Source organism: Solanum verrucosum, unplaced genomic scaffold, assembly GCF_900185275.1.
Source record: "Solanum verrucosum unplaced genomic scaffold, falcon-dt-bn FXZP01000180.1, whole genome shotgun sequence".
In the NCBI taxonomy this organism is placed as follows: Eukaryota; Viridiplantae; Streptophyta; class Magnoliopsida; order Solanales; family Solanaceae; genus Solanum; species Solanum verrucosum.
This window is the reverse complement of record NW_026020402.1, coordinates 946,725-971,861: the sequence shown is the minus strand read 5'-3', so window position 1 is coordinate 971,861 and position 25,137 is coordinate 946,725. Positions and strand designations below refer to the sequence as shown.

The window sequence follows — 25,137 nt, the reverse complement described above, 5'->3', positions numbered from 1 at the left end:
ACGATTGAAAAACGTACTATTGTAGTTAGGATCATTACCAGTATGCATATCATTGAATCGAGCTCCTTGCGGCATTTCTCCTAAACAATCTCGACCAGAATTAGATTATGCCCTAGCTGGATCCTTTTCTTTCCCCTTCTGATTCAAATACCCAATTGCTTCCCTGATTTCTAGCAATTCCTTATCAACCTGTGCATTGTGATCGTTCATTCTAGACATCCCTTCCATCAATTTCTGTAACTGGGTCTGAATCTAATGAAGCTTGTCCTCTATTTCCTCTTGACCTTTGTTGCGCGTCATCAGATCAATGCCAAGGATTGCTTGTTTTGATACCAATTGCTACAATTACAGAGAAGAAACAAATTCCAGTAGTAATCTCAAGGAATATGAACAGCTAGTTTAGGGATTAAACCCGAGAATTCAGCTAGAGAGAAAATTGTAGAGAGAAGAAAACAATCTTATTATCAATGAATGAATGAATGTCAATGATCTAATACAATTCTTTTATAGGCTCCTAGAGATTGCAAAAACAGTTAAAATCCACAGGTACACTAGTAACAAAATTTAACCATCTAACAGTGCTAACTGTTCTAACTAACTTTTGGACTTGTTAACAGAATTTGCCACATCAGTGATTAGTTATCGATTAGTTCTCCTTTTGCTAACTTGTATCAGCCTTTCCTATCTTCTTCTTTTGTTTCGAAAGTGAGTGAGAACGGGAAGATATTATCAGGATGGCGGAAATAACTAAGAGTCAGTCTCGATTATTATTAACTCAATATTGATTTTGTGCTTCAGTTGGAGGGCTCTCCTCTATTCATAGAGTTAAATAATTTTCATATCAAATTCTATCAATCAAATCACTTTTTCGAGAAATATCAGACATGTATGTGTCTGACCTCTTATTAAATTTTGAAAATATTTTATACTACTAAAACTAACTTTATTTTGTTTAGGACTAAAAAATTACTTAACTATCATTATTACGATAACTATCACTAGTTTAGGAAAATATATTTTACTCGGCAGTAAACACACTCCTAATTAACATAGAAGTTTCCGTTTCCTTTGGCTTTGAATATTGTTATAATATGAATTTTCTTGAAAACTGTTCTCTTTTGAAGATCTGCCACCAGCCCACCACTAACTGGATCCTTTTTTAAGAAGAAAAAAATAGTACTTTACTCCTTTTATATATTTCCACGTTTTACAATTAGTTAGATGCACCGACGAGTTTTGAACTCCTTAGAATTTAAGTTACTTAAATTGAGATTTGAGAGTATAGATTAATTATTTTTTACATTATTATCCATATATAACTTATTATAGCTAGCACAACCTATTTTTAGATAAAAATATCGATTTAAACTGGAATTCCTCCCGTTATGTGCTAGAAATTCCAGAGTGGAACAAGTTTTTATCTGTAATAGCCAAAATTGTACATAGAAAATAAAATTTCTTTTACCCATTAGTCTGCTTGTGTCCAAAATTTTAAAAAGTTAAAGTCATCTCATTATCAGTAGAACTGAAACCGAACAAGCTAAGTCCCATTATCAATATATTTGTAGACTACATTATCAATAATAAGTTTTTTTCTGATAAGAGACAATAAACACGTGTTCATATTATCTTTTGATGCCAAATTTCATGAAGACAAGCCACGGAATATCTGGGATTTCATTTGCCGTATTCATCCAGTATTATTGCTTATTATGCAGATACCTCATACCTCTACAGTTTTGTCAGAAACTAAAAGAGCTTGGCGAGCCAATGGTTCCCAATCTTGATGAAGGCCTCTGGACGTATTCACGACATTCAAACTATTTTGGAGAGCAGTTATGGTTAGACTAGTGACATGAGAATAATAATGTGCCAAGTTCCACAATTGAAGTCCTGGAACCTCAAAGAGTTTTGCGGAATGATCTGTTACTGATGACAGAGTCACAGACAAACAAGTGTTCTATATATATAACTCCCAAGCAAGTAGATAACATGATGAAGTTGTCTTAGTAGAAATATGACCTGTTTTACTGCTCTTACAGAATCCTTCTATTTATGAAGGTAATCATGATACTTTAGTTCATTCAAATCAGGAATCTTATCTTGATACGTACTCTGTCAACTATTTCTCGTTCTGAACAGATTTAGCTTTGCAATAGAAGATCCCTTTTTACAAAGTGGTTATGGAATTTATCAAAACAAAAGAAAAGGCACATTGCTCGTGTGAAGAACCAGTATGTGGAGCTTGTACAGTTCATCGAAAATATTTATATAAAAAAAAGAACCACCCTGTATATATAAGCCGTACTGTTTTTAATAGCATTCATCGATCAATAACAAGTACATCTAGTCTAATCTCTAGAAGTGGAATGTACATGAAATTTGGGCTACGAATTAAACTATGCCTACAAAACTGAAAATAACTAGTTGCAACTCTATGCCTTGTCTTCTATACCGACGTTTGCAGAAACTCCTTCTGGTGTAGCTGTTCCTTTGTTAGCGTTGAGGTAGCATCTCGAAACTTCAAGAACAGCAGCAACAAAGGCCAAGGAAGCAAGAAAAGCAATGTAAGCATTCTTCCAAATCCCGACGTCCATCATCTGGAAACCTTTGAAACAATTGAGAATTCCCATTATAATAGTATCATAACCAGTACACCAGTGATAGATATTCCAATACACCCTATATTTGTGTTCCTTTGATGGCCGTAGACGATGAGCTAACACTTGTAATGTTGCAAGCACTAAAAGTGCACCACCAATGTACCTATGACAAGTGTGTTGTTTAACTGAAGAAGATTGTCTCCCAAGATAAAATCCCAAACCTCCACCAGCAATACCGAGAAAATAAGCTATACTTTGACAATAAATATGTAGATTGAACCACAAAGCTGGATAGTACTCTTGTAATGGTAGATATCTCAGTCTAGCAAGAACAACACCAAGTGGCATCATCATTCCCCAACTAACCGCATTGATAATACCATGTGCAATCTTTATCTTAGACCTTGAATTTAGTTTTACATTATGACTACTTATAGGCACAGTTTTCCCAGAATGGAAATTTAAAGTGCCAAAAGATCTCAAGTTATCTCCTGACATGCCATGACTTCCTGGTGTATCATCATCTTGTAGTGGTCCTTCTTGCCAAACATGATTCACAACATTACTTCCATTCATAGGTAGCTCAAACCTCGCAAAGATGATGACTTGTCCATTGATATTCTGGGCTGAAACATCATGAACCGTAAAGCTCAAGTCACCTTTCACAAGGGTGGTTCCATAGGTGTCGATAGGTGACGTGTATGCTTCGAGAGTACCATCAGAACGTTGTAATGCAACAAAAGCTTGCGAGCCGATCATCCCTGTAGATGTTGGGTTTATAGCCCAAGCAAGCCATCTTCCGTGCTGCCTTTCAGACTTCCTAAAGGCGATATCGACAGTACGAGAAGGCACGTCATAATTCCAGTGTATAAAAGAATTCAAAGTATGAAGATGGCTGCATGAATCGTAGGATTTTCCATTGAAGTGGAAATCGGAGCAGTTGGTTCGAGCATATGAGGAGAGGAACCATAGGGAGAAAAAGAAGCAAAAAACCAACAGGTTATTAGAGTATGCCATCAAGTACGTAGTTAATTTCTTATGATGAGAGGGTGGTGTATTTATAATATGCGTTCACTAATCCAATTTAGGGATGAACTAGGTTAGTTAAATTTGGAAGTTACTCGCGGATTAGGATCTATAATCCCACTATGAGTGGGAGTAGGAAAACTTAACCTTTTTTTTAAAGATTAGTACTAATTTTTAAACATATGGTAAATTTTTTATAAAAAAAAACCCGCTTTTAATTTGTATATTTAATTGAACTAATCCCATTTATGGATGGACTAGGCTATACTAAAATTTGGAAGTAAATCACATTATGATGTGAATAGGAAAACTCACTCATATAAAAATATTAGTAAATACTACTACTATCATTCTCTACTATAGAGATGTATAAGATGTCTCAATTTATGAAAAAGTAAGAAAATAGTTTTAGATAGTTGAATCATTTGATGAAATATGTTTATCCAATAGAGCGAAAAAGTACGTACTTTCTAAGTTGAAAAAAATAATGCATATACGAATTGTGGTAAACAATATGAAGGATACAATAGAAAAATCACATATAAATTAGGATTTATGTGTATAAATTATATCTTGTTGCAACACTAATAGGTATGAAGATTTTACTTGGAATATTTTATTTGGGGAATGTTCATTGATATTTCAAAAAGAATAAAACTGCGGTAAGTTAGGATATGACCCATTTTTAGTTTTTTAAAGATAATTACAATACAATGTATTTGGGTGATTTAACTTATAAAAGTGCAATTTCAAATATATACAATGAAGTAATTAATCTACAATAAATAGTCCTGTTTTCATTTATATTAAAAATAGCCAAAATCGTAGAAAGTGTACACGGACTATACAACATAACTTGCCAAAAGTCATAGAAAGTATACACTAACTATACAATATATCTCACATATACATGAGTGATACACTTACATTATGATATACTCAAAAAGCTGAATATAGATTAACTATATATAAAGTATACACTGACTAAACATGAAGTATACACTAACTATTCAATCTTGATCAACTCAAAATTACCTCTCTCTAAACGGTCCCAAATTTTAGATACGAAATCCTCTTGATGTTTCAAGTCTTTATGAAGAGGGGGGGAGGGGAGAAGAAAAGAAAGAGGAGGGAAAAGAGGTCATTAATGCCGAAATTGGAAGGAAGAAGAAGGAGATTAGAAGTCATTAATTGTGAAATTGGAAGGAAGAAGAAGAAGAAGATTTTGGCCAATTTCAAAAGAAGGAGATTAGAAGCCATTAATTGTGAAATGGGAATGAAGAAGAAGAAGAAGAAGACTTTGGCCAATTTTCATATAGGGAAGTGCTAAATGGCCAAAATTATGTGGCCATAATTTGACCAGAATTGTAAAAAGACTAATTTAACATTTTTCTCTTTTATTACTACTATTTCCTAAGCTTCTAAAATACGTGTGAACAACAATTATTATGTTTAGTGAGTTAGAATTATTATTTATTATGTGAAGGAAATTATTAATGGACTTTATAATGTGGGACCTATTACAATCTAAGAGAAAAGGACCAAAATTGTCTCTTATCTTTACCTTAAAGACTCAAAATGATCCTTTTCATTTCATATGGAGCACTAATAGTCCTCCTTCTTTGTAAAAATGGTGCAGTTTTAGTCTTTCTAGCATTTTCCGTCAATTTACAACGTTTAGCTCCTTTTGTCCGTTCATTAAGCAACAATGAAGGTTAATTATTAAGGCCACCAAATGAATTAATTTTGAGTGGCAGGATCCATTGTATTCACAATTAATATCACCCTCATATATTGGCTCCATTTATCCATTTACAAATTTATTTTAAAAAAATACTTAGATTCTCACTTGATGTCAAAATATTCATATTGGTGTCCAACTATGTTAGAATCGTGCCGCGTAGGGCTCCATTTGGTTCGTATACCAAGAGCTCGAATCTGAAACCTTTGGTTAAGAGATAAACATTCTTATCCACTACACTACATCCTTTGGTTGTATAGATATACTAAATCCTTTTGTCTAGAATTCCAGAAACACGCTTCAAATTTAAAACAAGAACTTGTTAATATCAATTAGCATAAAATTATAATTTAATAATTATTATTGGATTATGATTAGGCATTAAGAAAATTCATACATCCTTATAGAATTGATAATATCAGGATGATGAGAGGGTGATGTATTTATAATATGCGAATTAATCCAATTTAGGGATGAACTAGGTTAGTTAAATTTGGAAGTTACTCGGGGATTAGGATCTATTTTATATATATAATCCCACTAGGAGTGAGAGTAGGAAAACTTAACCTTTTTTTTTAAAGAATAGTACTAATTTTTAAACATTAGGTAATTTTTTTATAATCGCTTTTAATTGGTATATTTAACTGATATTTTCAAATTTTACATTAAAGTACACATAAAATGTAGTGAGAAAATAAAATCAATTGCAACTGAATTGAAAAAATATACATGTGTTCATGCCACAATAAATTCAGTCTCTTTACAATTTTTATTGTTTTTAAGCTTTAATTAATTACTTTACAACTTTCATTACTATGTTTGTCCTCCTTTCTCCACCCAAAGTCATGTTCTTCACCTCTAACAGCTTCGACTTTTTGAACAATTTCACCACCTCTTCCACCTCTTTGCCACCACACTCTTCCACAGCCACAACACACGCGCCGCCATCTCTCACCGTTCTCTCCATTTCCCTCACGTATCGGGCCGGAAACAAGGCCCGTTCTAAATACGGGCTGAACACGAAATCAAACACCTTATCAAAAAACGGCAGATTGTGTGGATCCGCACGGCGCACCAGAGGATGTGATTCAACAACCTCGATACCGGAGACATCGTTAACCCCCATGTTATTAAGGGCCATAACAGGATGACCCGCCCCGGCTGACACAACTAAGATCCGAGAATTGTTGGAGAAGAATTTTTGGGCCTGGAGGGATTGGAATTGAATTGTAAAGGAATGGACTGTTTGGATCCATGATTTGGTGGACCATATACGGCGATTGTGTTTGTTTATAGTGGTGAAAGTTCGATGGGTGAAATCGCAGGTGGATTTGGGGAATTTTTGGTGGGGTTTTGGATTGGGATTGATGAAGATCTGTGGGGTTTTGAGGTAAAGGAGGAGAAGGGTTAGTGTTGCAATCGTAATGGATGTGAAGGAGAGTTTGTTGAGGAAGCTCTCCATGTGTGTCGTTTCCATTGATGGATAAATCTTGATCGGGAAGAGAGCTTAAACGGTGTCGCTTTTATCCTTTTATCTCTTTTTCAAATAGTCCCACTAGCGTCAATGGAAGGAAACAACCTTACAAGCTTGATTCAAAATTGTAAAAGTGTCAAATATGTATATTAATGAAATTGGTTCAAATATACTCTTGTTCTGCCCCACTAATTATACTTTTGGTTAATGTATACTCCTTTTACTATAGTTTGGCATAAATTTATTTTAAATTTTGATAAAAAGACGTGGCAAGCATAAAATCAAATATGTTAATAACTCTTCATATTTATGATACTGATGCATTTTTACTCCTACCCCAAACTTTGATCACTTTTTCAACGCTAAATAGATTTTCAATTTTTAAAAAAAAAAGATTTTTATCTATGAGTTTACCAAAGCAAGAGGATCATTTGGTAACCTTTTATAGCGTGGTAGTTAGGACTCATATTGATTATGTATTCCTTAAGAAAGGTGATAAAGGCATTTGTAAGAACTGTAAGATTATTTTAGACTAGAATCTTACTACTCATTAATTATAAATTTTTGTCCCATTATTGATTCCTGTCGAAGGTAACTTTTTTTTTACTTTAAATTCAGCTTTTTCTCTTAAAAAAAACCTTTTGCCCCATTCCTTTCTTAATTGAATTTAAAAACAAATAAAAGCTCTAGCACAATTTTAAACAAAATATAAGACTAACTTTTTCTAAAAACAATTCTAAACAAAATATAAGACTTCTAGAAAATCTACCGCTTACAAGTATTTTTCACTGCATAATTAAAGTCCTACTCCAATTATCTTGAATAAATTGGTAAGTTCTTCTTTATAAACGTATTTTTTTTTTGTAAGAATTTGTTGTTGATTCTTGTGATTTGAAATGGATAGATTTTTGACAAAACATAATTCTTCTCAACCAAGTTCTAGTTTTAGAGACAATTCTTCGCGTTTTATAACTTGAATCGGATCCTAAAGAAAGAATATCCACTGATAAATATAGCCCTAGAATACGAGATGAAGTGAAAAGACACTATATCCAACAAGGTCCTTGTCAACCGGATATTAATGATAATGAATAACCTCAAACTAGATTCTGAACGAAAATGCGTCGATTTTGTAAGGCATGATTTAGGGGTTCATATTCTAGATGGTTGGAGTATAGTATGAAGAAAGATGTTGTATTTTGCTTATGTTGCTATTTATTTAAAAATGACTATGTAAAGGGGAATGCAAGTGATTTTTTCACGAAAACTGGTTTTATTTTTTTATTTTTTAAATTATAATGTTCAATATTGATTAAAGTGAAATAAAATAATAAAATTCACTATTAAAATTTATTGGGGCCTCAAATTTTTTGGAGACCTAAGCAGTATGCTCCGCTAACCTTACCCTTAAGTCACTCCTAGCCTTACCCTTGAGCCACTCTTAGTGGTGCCTCCCTATCTTTATATTCTGGGTTCGCCTCTGTATCCGGGACAAGGTAGGTGTGATCTCCATGGTGGACAAGATGAGGGAAGCAAGAGATGGTTTGGGTATGTGAAGAGGAAAAGTGTAGATACCACAGTGAGGAGGACTGAGGGGTTGGCAGTGACGGGCATCAAGAGAGGTAGATCCAGGTTGAAGAAATATTCCTCTTATGTTGTACTGCTCTTCATTTCACATTATTTCGTTATTGTTAGTGTTCTATTTCTTTTTCAAGCTACGTAGGTTGTGCTTTATTTTAGGGAAAATTGTATATAATAGCAAACTATTAATTCAAATTAAATTCTATAAATATAGTTTGATTTAATTGTACCTCATAGCAAACTGTTGTTATTTCACCTCTCTCCTATTGAATCTCGCTCGCCACTCTCGTTCTCTCCCTCCCCTCCCTCGTTTTTTATACAAACGCAAGTGTATAAAGTGCATTTGTGTTTGTATAAAGCGAGAGAAAATTATATATATACATATATTTTCGTTCCCCTCTCTCCCCTCTCCCAGATCTCGCTCGCCACTCTCCCAGATCTCGCTCTCTCACTCGCCTCTCTCACTTTATACAAAAAACACAAATTGTATAAAATGTGTTTGTGTTTGTATAAAGCGAGAGAAAATTGTATATATACATATATTTTCGTTCCCCTCTCTCCCCTCTCCCAGATCTCGCTCGCCACTCTCCCAGATCTCGCTCTCTCACTCGCCTCTCTCACTTTATACAAAAACGCAAATGTATAAAATGTGTGAAAATTGTATATATACATATATTTTCGTTCCCCTCTCTCCCCTCTCCCAGATCTCGCTCGCCACTCTCCCAGATCTCGCTCGCTCACTCGTCTCTCTCACTTTATACAATTGATCTTTTTGTATATGTATACCAAAACAGATTATACATCTGCTTTCTTTTGTATATGTATAGCGAAATATATATATTTATATTTGCTATGGAGCGCAATTATGCAAACTTTGTTATAACATACAAATATGAATTTTGTGTTTGTTATATGTGAAAGTTGCTCTTTATTTTAAGCCGTGGTCTATTAGAAAACTTCTTTGTCTCTACGAAATAATTAAGGATAAAATCTGCATATACTTTATTCTTTCCAAATCCCACTTATAAGATTAAATTAAGTATGTTATTGTTGTTCCTCTTCGGTTCTCCTTTCTTATGGTAATCTTCACGTGAAAAAATTCTTGCTGGGTTTTCCAAACACATAGCCATTAGCAAATTGGAACAGATGACATAGTATATGAAGTTCTAAAAACTCTCGCACAGAGTTTTCCTTGGTTCAGTTTGTTAATTTCCATATATAATTAGTATCGTGTTTCACTCTAACGTTCCACAACTAAAAGTTCAAAAGGTTTTAGCCAGTAGAATGGTCAAAATTCCAACTTCAGAAACTCAAATTTCAAACACAGGCTCAAATAACTTTTAATGGAGTTTTATAATATGAAGTAGCTGTAATATAAGAATTTATCATACAAATTTTTATTGTTGCCCTACAGTCTCCTATTGATTTTTGGCAGCCATGATTAAGTACTACAACAAATTAGAATTGGCAATTTTTTTTGAAAGATTGAAATCATAATTCTCTATTATATATATGAGTATATGTAAGTTGAAATTGAATAAACTATGTTGATTTATCATATCACAAAATACTAAAATTAAACTTTAAAATATCAAATCATACCTAATTAATATAATATAATATTTTTCAATACCGTAACCTATCATACCATCTCCGGCCCTGATAAATAATGTGAAGCCAGCCACGGAATAAAACAAACTGTTTACTACTATAATGTTGTGTAGTCACGTTATTTGAGTGATTCTTCTGGTTGTACTACAACATACTATGTAGTACATACAATACAAAAATACAAAATGAGCCTTGTGCTTTACTTTTTGTATTTGTTTCTCTCTTATACTTTGGAGTACATGACTACTCTATTACGTACTAATTTGTTTCCTCAATACATTACTTGGATGATGTTGAGTGTGGGGCTGGCTTGCGTGTTAGGTGAAGGCATATGATTGTAGTAATAAACAATTTTAACGATGTACCTTTTCTTGTGAATCATGCTCAATTATTTTTGTTTTTCGGGAAAAGGGTCAAAAATACTCCTCAACTTTGGTTTATTGTTTGACTTTATCCTTGCCGTTAAAATGAAGTTAATTTTACCCCTTCCGTTACTAATTTCACCAAAACTACCCTTCATTTGACGGAATCCCCAAAATTGACCCAAATTACCCGAATTTTTAAAAAAAACCCTTTCCCTATTTTTAACCCAATGACCCGACCCCTCTAGGATAACCCGGTTAACTCAATTAACCCAATACCCCGTTACCCATTCCCATTTACCCATTCTTTCTCTTTGAATCTCCTTTTCTCCATCATGTTCATCAATATATATGTAAATGTGCAATTTTGTTCAGGTTCTGTAAATATATGAATGTGGATAATGAAAAATTTGTTTGACAAAAGAATTATATTGTTCATGCTGGTTTGAGGAAGACAAGAATGATTATCTTGGGTGGAGGGCTGCCTAAGCACCATATTTGCAATTGCCAATATGATGTGAGATTTAAAGGATGTGTTTTAATTTTCTTGTAGAGTTATTGGAAGTGTTGGCTCTTTGAAGTACTTGAATCTTGTAGAGTTATTGGAAGTGTTTTAATTTCCTGTAAGTGATGATATGTTTATTTCTAGGTCTTATGATCATACGGTGAAAGTTTGGGGTGTTAGGGTGATGAATTTGGGTTCGGTGATGGAGTTTGACCATGGAAAGCCCGTTGAGGATGTGATTTACTTGCCATCTGGTGGGTTAGTTGCTACTGCTGGTGGAAATTCTGTGAAGATTTGGGATATACCTGGAGGTGGAAAATTGCTATGTACAATGGAGAGTCACAACAAGACTGTGACTTCGATTTGTGTTGGTAAAATTGGGAAGGAGAGTGGTGAGGAGGCGCAGCAATATCGGATTTTGAGTGTGGCTTTGGATGGATATATGAAGGTGTTTGATTATGCGAAGTTCAAAATTACTCGCTCATTCGATGAGGTTTTCGAATCCTCTAATGTCTGTTGGGTTCTCGCCTGATTGTTCTACAAGGGTAAATGGGCATTGGGTTAATTGGTTAACCGGGTTATCCTAGAGGGGTCGGTATTGAAGACTGATTCAAAGTCTGACTTGGTCAAGTTAATTTGTTAGTAGTTTCCTATTTTCTTGGGCTGTTAGCAGTCATGTTGCAGCAGTTCTCTTTTTCTAATTTAGTGGTAGATGTTGCTTAGTTAGTGGAGTAGTGGTTAACTTAGTGTTTGCTTATGTTTAAGTCTATATAATGTTGTATCTTCCTTTGATGAATGACAGATAAGTCAAGTTACAACAAACTATTTGATCCTCTTATTTTTTAGCCTCTGCCTTTAAGTTGTTTACAGCCCTTTTCTCCAACAGTCGGGTCATTGGGTTAAAAATAGGGAATAAGGTTTTTTTTTTAAAAAAATTCGGGTAATTTGGGTCAATTTAGGTCAATTTTGGGGATTCCGTCTATTGAGGGGTAATTTTGGTGAAATTAGTAACGGGAGGGATAAAATTAACTTCATTTTAACGGCGAGGGTAAAGTCAAACAATAAACCAAAGTTGACGGATATTTTTGACCCTTTTCCCTTGTTTTTCTAATATAGAGATAAGAATAAATAAAATATCTATTTTTATTAGTATAGCCAAGTAAAATGAAGCCAAAAGAGAACATGTCAATGTCAATAAAATTTCAGTACCCTACCAATAAGGAATCAATAAAACAACTAAAGAAGTCATTGTCAAAAGACTTTTTTTAATAATTCGATGAGATTTTATCCTTTGAAGAAATTTCCGTTTAAATTCTTGGTAAATTGGTGAGAGAAAGAGAAATAGTATTATTATACATTACAACATAAAATAAGAAGAGTAAATGAAATAAGTAATTTAGAGTAGAATGTGCATGAGTGACAATAGACTACTATAACAACAATATACCTTGAAAAAATTTCATAAGCAGGGTTCGACAAAAATAACATTTACATAATTTTATCCTTAATTTATGAAGTTAGAGAAAAAAAATTTTTAGTAAGCGTCCATTTTAAGTAGTGCATATTAAAAACAAGAGAAAAATACAATAAAAAAATTAAGTCAAGCATGAAATTATGAAAAAAATATAATAGCAACGTTAAAAAACAAATATATCTTGTATCATCTTATATATAATACTGATGTAAGAAGAAATAACACTAATAAAAATTGTGGTAGAGTGATAAATATTTCTTCATTCTTAATTAAAGGTTTCGAAATTGCGTTCTCCTAATCATCTTTATTACAGAGTGTTTTACCCTACCATGTAAGACTTTACAACGTGCATTTGAATTTAATCGAATTTCGAAGGGAAAAGGATAAGGGAGGTAATTTGGTTTGTAAAAGGGTATTTATGTCCAAACATAATATTTTGTACTTGATCGCAATACTCTAAACTGTAAGCTGATATCGTACTCTTCATGGTGTACTATAAAATTGGAACTTGCAAACCAAATTACTCCATAAAATATCTTGCATTTCTCAATTAAGAACTCGCCATCTCAGGTGGAGTTCTCCGGCGATCGATCGTCGTCTCTTCCGTTTTCCGGTGAGTCAAAATTCAGAAATCGCTTTTTTACTCTTTCTTCCTTTGCTTCAGGATTTCTCTGTTGCTGTTTGTTTCTTTTTCCGATCAGTTGACTTTTGAGTATTAACTGCCCACCAATTGTTCAACGTATCGTTCATCTTTCTAGTTGAGTCTTTGCTGTTAGAGATTCCTAAGCTCTTTACCTAAATTTTGTTCAATTTTTTCTCTTTTTGGTTCTCTTTATTTGACAAGTGTTCTGCGTGCTATTTTCAGTTTTGTGATTTTACTACTGTACGTTGCTATGACTTCATTTGGACGTGAAATCAATTTTTCTGCACAGAAAAAGAGTGATCGATGTAATTCAGCGATATGTTTATCTTTTATACACCGTTCAGTTATCTTTGATAAATCCATAGAAATCATACAAAATGGATTTTTTTAATGTGCTTTTGTAATTTCATTTGTATATTTCTGTTTATCTCACGATGTTGATTTGAGGATAATTTTCCAGTTTCTAAAATTGATGTGCTGGAATTTTAGTACTTTTTGATAACCATTCATGCTTCAATTTGACAGTAGAATGGGTATTAGTGAAAATAGGATGGAGATGAAACAGCAGTTAGAGTGGAATGAAGCTCAGAAGACTCTGATAACTGTGGACCTTGTTGCTGCAGCTAAAGAGCAGCTCAAGTTTCTTGCTACCGTGGATAGAAACCGTTGGCTGTATGAAGGCCGTGGCCTGGATAAAGCCATTCATAGGTCATACATAATCTCTAAGAGTTTGTCCCGTGTTAATTGTTTTTCAACTATGAATACTGATTATTTGAAAAACTTTACTTTGTAAATCATTTTCCTTTTCTTCTGATCTGAGGTAATATTACAAGTTAATGTTTCATTTCTTTAAAAGGTTACTTTAGAGAACATGCAAATTAAAATCCCAATTTCAGGTACTACTCATGTTGGCTACCACTGTTGGCAAAACACTCTGAGTCCCCATACTTTGACGGACCCTTGGTTGTTCCTTTGGATTGTGAATGGATTTGGCATTGTCACAGGCTCAATCCCGTATGTGTCTTAACTACTGAAACATTTGTTATTTAAATTCTGTGACTAAAAGCTATTTATTACATACTTAAATGTCCTTTCTGCCGTCTTTTTCAGGTTAGATACAAGACTGACTGTGAGAAATTATATGGGAGAATTCTTGACAACCATGATGTTGAATCTTCTGTGAATGCGAAATCAAAACAGGATACCGAAGAACTGTGGAAACACTTGTATACAAATGAGCCTTATGATTTGGACTCAGCTAGAGCTCTTTCAGAAGATGTCCATGCAAAAGCTATACAAGCTGAAAAGTACAGTGATTATGATCTAGTCTCTGCTGTTACACGGCAAAGCCCATTCTTTTACCAGGTGAGCAAGAGGAGGTTAAGACTCTATTTTGTGTATAGCGCATCATATCAGCAGTCAGACTTGTACAGTTCACAAGCTTCTGTTTTGGTTATTTATATGCCAAGTTTGAGAATCAATGGTTTATGTCGAACCATATAAACAGAATGGTTTAACACTCTTTCTGAAAGTGATAGTAAGGAAAATCCAGAGCTGGAAGGTATAAGAGGCATTCCTTTTGCCTGACATCCCATCCTTAAGGATATATATACCTAGGAGGCCAGAGAAAAAACTTCAGCTGTTCTCCTGCTAATTGTTGTCAAAATCATGTTATCCTTAGTGATTCTAGTGGCGTTATTTTTGTTATCTACTCTATTAAGCAGCGATGTAAAAGTTCTTTTATGTCTTTCTTATAGGTGTCTAGACCACACATAAACAACGATCTCTATCTTGAAGGTGCTGTGGCTCGATACAAGGGTTTCTTACATCTGATCCGGAGAAACAAAGAAAGATCGATGAAGAGCTTCACTGTTCCAACTTATGACATAGACCTTATCTGGCATACTCACCAGTTACATCCTGCTTCTTATTGCAAAGACCTTGTTGACATTATGGGTAAGGTTTTAGAACATGATGACACTGACTCAGATCGAACAAAAGGGAAAAAGTTGGATACTGGCTTTTCTCGAACTACAAAGCAGTGGGAAGAAACATATGGTTTAAGATATTGGAGGGCAGGTGCAATGTATAGAGGCAGTTCACCATCTCCTCTTGGGAATTCTTATTACCCCTCCAACCCTGTACGCAAGAACGCAGATATTTTCCATGAGCACCAAAAGATAATGCAGTATCCTGAGATGGCAGCAGTAGAAGTAATTTTCAGCATCTTTCTACTTTAGCTTTGTCATCTCAATATTGTTTACATATTTTGAGATTCAATATAACTGATATATCTAGGATACTTGCATATAATGAATTCCGTTTCCAAACTATATCTGAAGGTAATAAGTGCAAGGATGAGTGATCTGGAGAATGTGCTGAAAAACCTAAGTGATCTTTTGTTTTCAATCAGTATGCTATTAATGCTAGAGATCATAGGGGAGCCATATTATTTTATAAGTATATGATTTAAATCCAATGTGGAAAATTATATTACAACTTTAATCCTACGTTGACATTAAAGACAAATCATTATCTGTGTCTGGTCTTACTATGACAGGTAGGGTGTCAATTCATTAAACTGTATCGTTCAGGGCCTATCTTGAACATTGCTGCTCTCTGATATGAAGAACATTAATGTGTAACCTAGATTTATAGATCACTTAAAATAATCTACTTGTCTTGTTGCTTATGAAGACTTGACTTCCAAGTTGTAACTTTTAGTAACTTCTCCAATTATTTACAGGTTATGTTAGAGCTTGTAGATATCAGAAACTTACCAGAAGGACACAAGGGAAGCTTCTTTGTCTCATTTAGCAAGACTCAGCCTGATAGAATCTTCAATGCAAAGAGAAAACTTACTATTTTGTCCGTCACTGGGGAAAAACAGGTTGCTTATTTCCAATGTGAACCTAATGGGCATCTTCTTTTTGATCTCATGTCCTGCTCATCATCTGGTTTGCCTATTCCGAAATCTGTTAAATCTGTGGGTTCTGTTAAAGTCTCTTTAGAAGATTTGGTTTGCCCGACTTCAAAACTTACAATGGAAAAGTGGTTGGAAGTTGTGCCAAGCTCTAAAATGGAAACACTAAAGCCAATCTGTTTACGAGTAGCTATCTCAGTTACAACACCTACTTCAGCACCATATGTCTTTCACTTTGTCCGTCCTCGAGCATTCTCCAAAAATTCTTGCTTATTCCCACTTCCTGGAAGGATTCAGCATGCTAAGAATTGGACTCACGTCATTGATGATGCTGGTGATGAGGTCACTAGCCTTCAAATGAGGTACTTGATGTTTAAGCATTCTATGTTGTTGATCTTATTCCGTATAGGGACTTTAACATGGATGTGCCAGTTATTGATATACTATCTGCTTTCTTATCTTTGTCCGTTTATTCGTGGTTAACTAAGGAATCATGATAATGATTTCTTGTGGTATCATCTAAAATATTTGCTACTTTGGCATCACCATCAAATTCTCAGAAAGCTTTTTTTACTTCTTTGAAATGAAGTTGGGGGTAATCCTTTTATGAATTCTCTGTTCAGCCTAATTCAGTATTAGGGGACCTATCTGATATTCTAAATGTCATGGGCCCTTGTGTTTGTAGGTGAAAATTTTAAGCGAAACCGATAATTTCACCAAACATGTATGAGAAGTTAGAAAACTGACATTACCTTTACTCCTTGCTGCTTGAAATTCTGTTCATGGCTCCACTATAGGGACTCGAAGAAATCCAAGGGGGAAACTGATTCTACATTGCACAAAGAAGTAGTTGGCATCAGCAAGTCTAGCGAGGTACATTCTCTTGCTGAGTTAGTAGGGAAAGAGTGGTTGCTGTTAGATGCTCAGTGGTCTCTTCAACTTCAAACATCCAGCAGTGATGATGGCCACCTTTTTGAGTTGGCTGGTCAGAGGAATGTGAGTGTTTATCCGCCACTTCTTCCTTTTTTTTGTTCAAAAACAACAGGAAAGTAGATTACTGTTATCATTTGATGTATACCATTGTCACTCTTACACTCATCTATTAGATGATTGATATGTCCCATCAGATTTTCTGGAAATGCATCTTTGCTGATAGACACTAATTATCATTCATTTAAGATTTTTATTTCACGTTCCTCATTGGGTTTTCCAGGGAACATGGCTTTGCTGCTAACAGTCTAATAGAGCCTCTAGCTCTCATTTTCTTACTATTTTTCTCTTGCGGAAATATTTGGTGTTTGGAACATTGCAAAGCTCAGTAGGTATTAAGTTATTAAATTTGGTAGTTGTTCTGGCTGCTGTGAAATGCTATTTATAAGTTGAACAATTTCAGCCACCTTAATACCTATACACCTAATGTCATTAAATGTGGCCTTCTCAGCAATTTGTAGAGACTGTTTCTGTGTTTTCAATCATTATGAATTTGAGTATTGCGATCAAAGTTCTCTTATACAGCTTCTCATTTACTTATTTCAAAGTCATGAAATAGCTGAATTTGTTGGGTGTTACCCATAATTAGCATTCCACAAGTTAAACATTGTTCTGGATCTCCATGCATTTATAGTTCCCACACTCATATTTTGTCTAGGTGAAATTCTTCCCTGGTCAGAGGCTGGATTATGAGCACAAGCATTGTACAAAGCAAAGGAGTCAAGAAGATTTTATGACAGCGGTAGAGTTCTCTGCACAGGATCCTTATGGAAAGGCAGTGGCGTTGGTTGACTTGAAATTTGGAGTTATCAATGTAAGTAATTTTGTTATACACTTGTTCCAGTATCAACTTGTGGAATCACAGTTCTCTAATAGATATGGTTTCCTTGTAAAATCAGGTGAAAGAGGAGTGGTTTCTTTTGCCTGGTTCTATAACAGCTTTTGTACTTTGTGATATGTTGAAGAAAGAAGGGTCTAGTAGCCTGGTAGGCAGTGCCAAACATTCGAAAGAGAAGAATTTTTCCACTCAAGAAACTGATGTGTGCCATGAAGAGGACAACAGAGCTAATCTGGAATCTGAGACAGAGAAGGGGGTGAAGTTGGACCTGGAGGCTACCAAAGGAAACATTGTAGCACCCGCAAATGAAGCAATCAGTGGAGGCTGCGGTGATCTTATGAAGAGGGGAGCCTGTGGCAGTTGTGGTGCTGTTTGTGGAAACAAATTAAAGAGTGGTGGTTGTGGTGGGTGCGGAAGTGGTGGTTGTGGAAGTATGTTAGAAAGCAGTGGCTGTGGCAGTGGCTGTGGCAGCGGCTGTGGAAGCGGCTGTGGAAGTATGTTAGAAAGCGGCGGCTGTGGAGGCTGTGGTGGCAGCGGCTGTGGAGGCTGTGGTGGTGGTGGTTGTGGAAGTATGTTAGAAAGCGGCGGCTGTGGTGGCAGTGGTTGTGGAGGGTGTGGTGGTGGTGGTTGTGGAAGTATGTTAGAAAGCGGTGGCTGTGGAGGTTGTGGTGGTGGTGGCTGTGGAAATAGGTTAGAAAGCGGCGGCTGTGGAGGTTGTGGTGGTGGTGGCTGTGGAAATAGGTTAGAAAGTGGTGGCTGTGGAGGTTGTGGTGGTGGTGGTTGTGGAGGGAATAGTTTGAAAAGCAGTGGTTGTGGTGGCTGTGGTGGCGGTGGATGTGGTAATGGTTTGGCATCTATCACAACTGTTGAAGTTAATGCATAAATGACATCCCAAAGGAGGGTAATAATAAAAGTTATCATGCTTTTTATGTTTGTTGAACCCTGTTCAGATTTCAACACTAAGCTCTTGATGAGACTCGTGTGTCTTGTAATTAGGATTTCAACTGTTGGAAATGTTTGTTGTATTATTATGAATGTAAAACGGAAATAATGTGTCAAGAATGAATGTATTATATGTTGTTCTAGTGACTGGTTTGTGTGTGTAAAGTAGTACTATTATGGAATAATGCAAAGGAGTGCCGTTTGAGCATCTTTTCAATGCTTGATAAATATTGCTCTGAAGCTGAATTAGTTTTGCTCATTTATTTGCTAGTGTTCGTGGCTGGAACCAGTCATTTATCTCCCTCCCAGTTAGCTGCGGCACCTGCCTTGTCTTCTTGGTAAGTTTCTATCTCACTTCATCGCATGACGCTAGTGATTATTTGAATTCATAATCAAGTAGGAAATTTGGGCCATATTTACTTGTAAATGAATAAATCTGGCAGGAAAAACATTGATTTTGTTGAGAGATTTACTGATGCATAAAGTGACTTTACCTGATCAGGTCACACAAAAACCAACTGCTAGTAACTTCTTATACTTGTTGGTGTGTTGAATACGAGTAATATTTACTTGTCCAAGATTGGAGTAAAATGCTAATGAAAGAAACTAAGAAAGGGAGGGTCTCATTGGTCGAACAAATCCTTTGCGCAGTTATAGTTTAGTTCCAATGGATTGTATATGCAGGGCCGGCTCTATGTATACAAAAATAAGGCATTGGCCTTAGGCCCCCAATTTTAGGGGGCCTCAATTTTTTACCAAGAATAAATTATGTGTTAATTTTTTAAAGAGAAATATTAAATATTTATGATAAAAAGTATATATTTAAAATTATTATTTTATTCTCTTCAACCCCATTCAAATAGAAGAAATCAAGAAAATATTGTTTTATTTTCTTACACTCTCTCTACTAATACTCACATTATTTTCTTTTTAAATCCTTTTACACTCTCTTCTTTAAATTGTTGATAAGTTAGAGTAATATTTTGTCAAAAATATCAATTAATAGTCGAAAAGTGTTGAACAAATTGAATTGTAAATTCTTTTTCCATTTCTTCTTAGATTTTCAAGCATTACAACAACCATAGTAAAATGTGGGGTAACCAAATTATCAACTTCATCAAAGCTATGGTTCTAACTATTATATTTATTTGAAATTTGTCAATTTATTACTTGTAGAACTATGTTAACAATTCATATAATGATTGCCCGAGTAAAATAATATTTTTCAACGTTGAATTAATAAAATCTTATTTAAAACTAATAAATGAAAAAGAAATCGAATAAATCATTTATATATAAAAAAATATATTAGGTAATACTTTGCATTTAAAAATGTAAGAAAAATAAATTTTAAATAAATCCATGTGAAGTTTATTTAGATTTTAGGTCTCTAATTAAGATTTCGCTCTAGGCCTCCGATTACGTTGAGCCGCCCCTGTGTATATGGAAGAATTCCATCAGTACCCAAGTGGCCATTATGTGATATGGTTGTCCTGTTAATATAAAGAGACTAAACTCCTTCGATGGTTTGTCATTAGAAATAATTACTAGAAAGGTGTCTGCTTAATACTTTTATTACTGAACAATATAATTAGGAAAAGAGAATCATGTCAATTGTATTTCTAAGAGATGTTATTTGAAAAATGAGATTATCGAACGCATGCTTTTTAAGAGATGTGATTTGAAAAAAGTGTGTATATAATTAACTCATACACACTATATATATATATAATATAAAGTTTATACATTGTGTATATAGATGTATAATGTTGTATACTGAATGTATAAGCATTGTTGCAAAAAAAAAAAAAAAGAGGCTATGCGGGTGTAATGTGAAATTATGGGCTACGTAGATGTAATATTTTGTATTGAACAGTAGATTTTATAAAAATTCCCTTTAAATGTTACTATTATTCTCAAATAATATGGAAAATGAGCCCTATTAATTGAAATGATCTTTGACAATATTACTGATGTCTACGATAAAATGATTGGAAAACACTTTTTCTTATTTTGCTAGTGTGCTAAATTTGACAATAATGATAATGTGACGTATGTGGGGGAAATAATACATAATGGGAAGAGAAAAAAATTTATATCTTCTGTGATAAGAAAGAGGTAATAGATATATTGCTGAAAAATATAAAAATGGTTTGGAATATAAATATAGTTTGTGAAGATATTTGATTATAGCTTCATATCTAGATCATGTTGTGTTCAACACATCCCTAAGATCTTTAATTATATTGCTTTTAACTTAGCAACTTCTTTTATTTTATTTCTTGGTACATGAATTTTCTTAGGAGATGATATCCCCGAATCGAATTGTGAATAGTGTTATATGCTTCTTTGAACATATCATATCTTAAATGAATTAATAGATAACTAATTCTATAACAAATAGTCAAGTCATTCAAAAAAAATGTATCTGGTCATTTCTTCTCCTAACAGTAACCTATTTGGAAAATTCAAACATGATAGAGACATGTACCTATTTTCTTACTAAAATTAATGAGATATGAGACTTTTAACTCTCATCGAAATTTTAAAAATATCTTTTCTTTATCTTGTATAACATTATGCGTTGCTTCTCACTCAACATAACATGCATATTATTTGTGAATATATATGATCAAAATGTGTTATTAATGTATGGATTTTGATTTCATTTAGCATACATTATGATCATTTCCACTAGGTTTACACCTTACGAATCAAATGAAATCAAAATTCATTTATGTCAAGGACAATCTTGATCACTTTTATATGTATTGAATAATTAATACTGCCAATCAAAAACTGCATTTCAACTAATAACTTTTAAGGACTTACTTGGATCAGAGCAAGTTAAGGTTATTTATTTATTTTTCAATATTTAGTTTATATATATATATATATATATATTGGTATACAATATAAAATATAAAAACTTACTAAACGTTTGATATTTTGAGCATCTTAATAAGTTATTTATAGATTCTTACGCAACTATATAAGAGTTATTTATGAGGAAAAAATAAATCCAATGTTGAGTTAATTGATATTGATGTCTGTGTGGAGATTCTTATCCTTAAAATTCCAACAAAACATGGATAGTTTCATGTGTTACTCATGTTCTTGTTTACGTTGCAATATAAGTTATACTCTCTTTGTCCAACAATACTTGTCCACCGTTCACTTTACACACTTTTTAAGAAACTATAAATGTAAGGACAATTTTACTATATCACTCTTTGAATATAATAAATATAATGTTTTGAAAAATTTACTCCCTCATGGTATTTAAGAAAAACCATATTAAAGGATTACATGGGGAAAAATTAACTAAATTTACCTTAAAAGATAAATAATTTAAGATAACTATATTTAGAAAAATAACATATAATTTGAGATAGATGAGGTACATACAAAATCTGATAGTATCACTAATTTTAAAAATATAATGAGTAAAGTACTACAAATATTTGGTGACGATTTCACTAATCAAAGCGATTTAGAAACAATATAGTTAAAGAAATATTTATGAGAAACCCCAAAATTCATTTTAGAAGTAGTTTTATTACAAAATACTCCATAGAATTTCTTTTTCACTCCATAGGTCTATTTTTTTTACCGATGAAGTTAAAAGTAACCAATTTCGAAAAGTGTCATTTCGTCAATAATGCTGGCCAGAATTATGTGTTACGCTTCTCCCAATAATTTAAAGAGACCTCACTCCTTCATAGAAATATTTTTGTGATTAGAAAAAAAAAATTCCATTTGATTGAGAATTCAAATTATTTTTTATGCAAGAAAATCAAGTTACAATAAAGTGTTTCTGGTTCATTCTTTGTCCATTTGGAAAATTCAAACCTGATGGAGACATGGAGGGACCCCAACACTAGTAGCTACTACATTACTTATGTTCACTTTCAAACATAATTATTCTCTCACCGAAAGTTGAAAATTATGCGTAGCTTTTCTAATTTTGTGTGCAACCTTACTAGCTCGAGTAATTCAAATTCGTATAGAATAAGTTAATTACAAAATAAAAGGTTGATCTCTACCAAAATAAATTTTGAGGTTACATATATATGCGCTTGAAGGAGAGGATCAAATTGTATATGAAAGAAATTAGATATGGAACAATCTTTAGTGCAAATTTTGTTGATAATTATGTAGATGCCTCTACGAAAGCAGAGGTGATTGAGCTGTTGGACTGAAATAATCAGGGCATTGTGCGCGAACTAATAATTACAAAATATAGTAGTGATAAATCAAATGACAAAGAAAATTATACTAAAACATTCATAATATATTGTTTGGTCATTTAATAGCGGCCTATATAAAAGAAACTAATGTAAAATCTAAATTGTTGAGAGAAAAATCTCCTCCTAATAAAACAAGACTTTATAATCGACTAATGAATGATATTGCATATATTATGATATGAGAAGAATGATCTTTAATTTATAAAAATTCAAACTTTTCTTCTAAAAAAATAACCAAATATAAAAGAGAGATTTATATTAGACAAAATTAAAACTCAAATATGATAAAAACACGAGACAATCAACTTTGAAGCAACGAACAAGGACTAACATTCTGAGAGATCTAATAATAGTTTATCAACAGATGAAGAGGATAGAAGGGTCACAGCAACACTCATCAATCAGGAAACAGCAACACAAAGCTGCCAGACTGCACCAACGTAAGTAAACAGAGACAAATTCAAGATTTAAATAAATACAGTATTCAAAATTCCCGAAAAAAAACAACAAAAGAAGGGGCACTTACCATCCCTCAAGAAAGCCAGGTTCCCTTCTTGGAGGAGGAGCTGCATAATAATATTGAGGTGGTGGAGGCATCACTGGAGGACCTTGATAATAACCTATACCACCATTAATTAATTAATTTCAATTAAAATCAATTGAGTGAGCTATGGGAATTAATTAAGGTTGATTAACCAAAAAGAAGTCAGAATTAAAGTAGATTAGTTAAGATTAATAGTAGTATATAGGAAATTAAAAGTTAAATATACCTTGAGCAGGGTAGGGATGTGCATACTTTGGTGGCTCACTCATCCTTAATTCCAAACTTCTTCACAATATCTCACTGAGATAAATATATGTTTGTTGTAAAGAAATACTATAACAAGAATATTTATACACAACCACACAGAGTTTTTCATTTTAGTCTTTTTCAAACAAAAAAAACAAATGTCACATTTTTATAATTAATTTTTTTAATTTTTTTTTTAATCTTTTTCACATTACTTTCCTCTAGCTTTATTAGGTATATAGGACGTAAATTTGTGTCCCTACAAATGATGTCAATTGACAATAGTTATTGCATGATACCTCTTTTTGTTTAACAAGTAGGTGCACAAAATAATAAACTTCAATAACACTCTATACGTTGTCTTGGTACATGGTGGAGCAGTTGCAATTTGTCCTTTGGCCAGAAAATTTCGATAGTGGAACTGGTTTATTGGAATGAGTGACTTAGCAAAATCATCACATTACATTGGAAATATAGTGAAGTATATATTCAAAACTACTGAGATGAGCATCAATATTGTTAGGACCGAAATAAGCAGGTGTAATGCGGAAGCTAGCAAAACAAACCTCGAAAGACCACGAGTAAGAAGACAAATAAGAAACACATCAAAAGAGACAGATTTAACGTGGTTCGGTCAATCGACCTACGTCCACAAAGGAGATGAGCAATCCACTATAAATATGATAATACAAAATATAGAGAGAAACAGCCTCAACCAATTCACTCGGAATACAAGGAGGTACACAAAAATCTCCTCCATAACCGCAACTCTCAAAACCCTAGGACTTCATTGTGAATGTTGATTAAGTTTGAAAGAACAGTCCTATATTTATAAAGTCCTAAAACCTTTCCTACAAGAAAAGGACTACTCAAAATATTAAAACATTTTCCTAAAAGGGAAGCCTATTTATGGTAAGAAATCAGGGTAAATAAACCCCAACAAATCTCCCCCTTGACCTGAATTTCTGACAAAATAAATTTGTCCACCTTCTTCACATAATCTTTAGAATCTTGCGTCTCTTCTCCATAATCTCCTCCATCAAATCTACGTCTCGACACAGAGAACCTCTCTGAAACAGTTTCTCCAACAAAATCTTCATTATTGTCAAAAAGGTTGCGACTAGAATTACACCCACCAAGATGAACACCCATCTCTAACATGGTTCCATCATTGAACCATAACTCTGATACCACTTTATTGGGAAAGGCAAGGCACTAACAAAAATGCCAGACAGGATAGCAGCAGAATAATACTCAAATCTAAATTTTCCCTTTCAATTTGAACCAAGAGAAGACAAACCAAATCAACCAATATGAAGAATGGACAGCAAGTATATCAACCAAACTAAAACAACAAGATAAGAATAAGTCAATCACACAAGAC

The 25,137-nt window shown here is 33.7% G+C and overlaps 3 protein-coding genes and 1 long non-coding RNA gene across 15 annotated transcripts; 1 reads left to right on the top strand and 3 right to left on the bottom strand.

Annotated features, from left to right (window-relative positions):
- Window positions 1–252: 252 nt before the first annotated feature.
- Window positions 253–3,620, bottom strand: LOC125840098 (cytochrome b561 and DOMON domain-containing protein At5g47530-like). Its single transcript, XM_049519080.1, has 3 exons — window positions 2,456–3,620; window positions 1,730–1,929; window positions 253–339 (listed from the first exon to the last, which is right to left on the bottom strand). The coding sequence occupies exons 1-3, from the start codon at window positions 3,618–3,620 to the stop codon at window positions 253–255; spliced, it is 1,452 nt and encodes a 483-aa protein (XP_049375037.1).
- Window positions 3,621–6,111: 2,491 nt separating this feature from the next.
- LOC125840263 (uncharacterized) lies at window positions 6,112–6,854 on the bottom strand. Its single transcript, XM_049519239.1, has one exon. It carries the CDS (start codon window positions 6,845–6,847, stop codon window positions 6,164–6,166), a length of 684 nt encoding a protein of 227 aa, XP_049375196.1. The 5' UTR covers window positions 6,848–6,854; the 3' UTR covers window positions 6,112–6,163.
- Window positions 6,855–12,885: 6,031 nt separating this feature from the next.
- Window positions 12,886–18,860, top strand: LOC125840229 (glycine-rich domain-containing protein 2-like). Of its 12 annotated transcripts, none has more exons than XM_049519193.1 (11): window positions 12,886–12,994; window positions 13,570–13,728; window positions 13,917–14,034; window positions 14,131–14,385; window positions 14,778–15,233; window positions 15,767–16,305; window positions 16,741–16,939; window positions 17,592–17,747; window positions 17,833–18,177; window positions 18,259–18,319; window positions 18,383–18,860. In XM_049519193.1, exons 2-11 carry the CDS (start codon window positions 13,571–13,573, stop codon window positions 18,652–18,654), a joined length of 2,559 nt encoding a protein of 852 aa, XP_049375150.1. In that variant the 5' UTR covers window positions 12,886–12,994; window position 13,570; the 3' UTR covers window positions 18,655–18,860. The 12 variants fall into 12 exon arrangements, with proteins under 12 accessions (XP_049375150.1, XP_049375160.1, XP_049375154.1 ...); XM_049519203.1 differs by lacking the exons at window positions 12,886–12,994; window positions 18,259–18,319 and adding an exon at window positions 18,334–18,364 and having other exon boundaries at window positions 13,514–13,728; window positions 18,434–18,493; window positions 18,560–18,860; XM_049519197.1 differs by lacking the exon at window positions 12,886–12,994 and having other exon boundaries at window positions 13,514–13,728; window positions 18,383–18,493; window positions 18,560–18,860.
- Window positions 18,861–23,311: 4,451 nt separating this feature from the next.
- Window positions 23,312–23,833, bottom strand: LOC125840273 (uncharacterized). The gene is made up of 3 exons (XR_007443724.1): window positions 23,734–23,833; window positions 23,490–23,583; window positions 23,312–23,393 (listed from the first exon to the last, which is right to left on the bottom strand). It is a non-coding gene; the product is annotated as an uncharacterized LOC125840273 (long non-coding RNA).
- Between the last annotated feature and the right edge of the window lie 1,304 nt (window positions 23,834–25,137).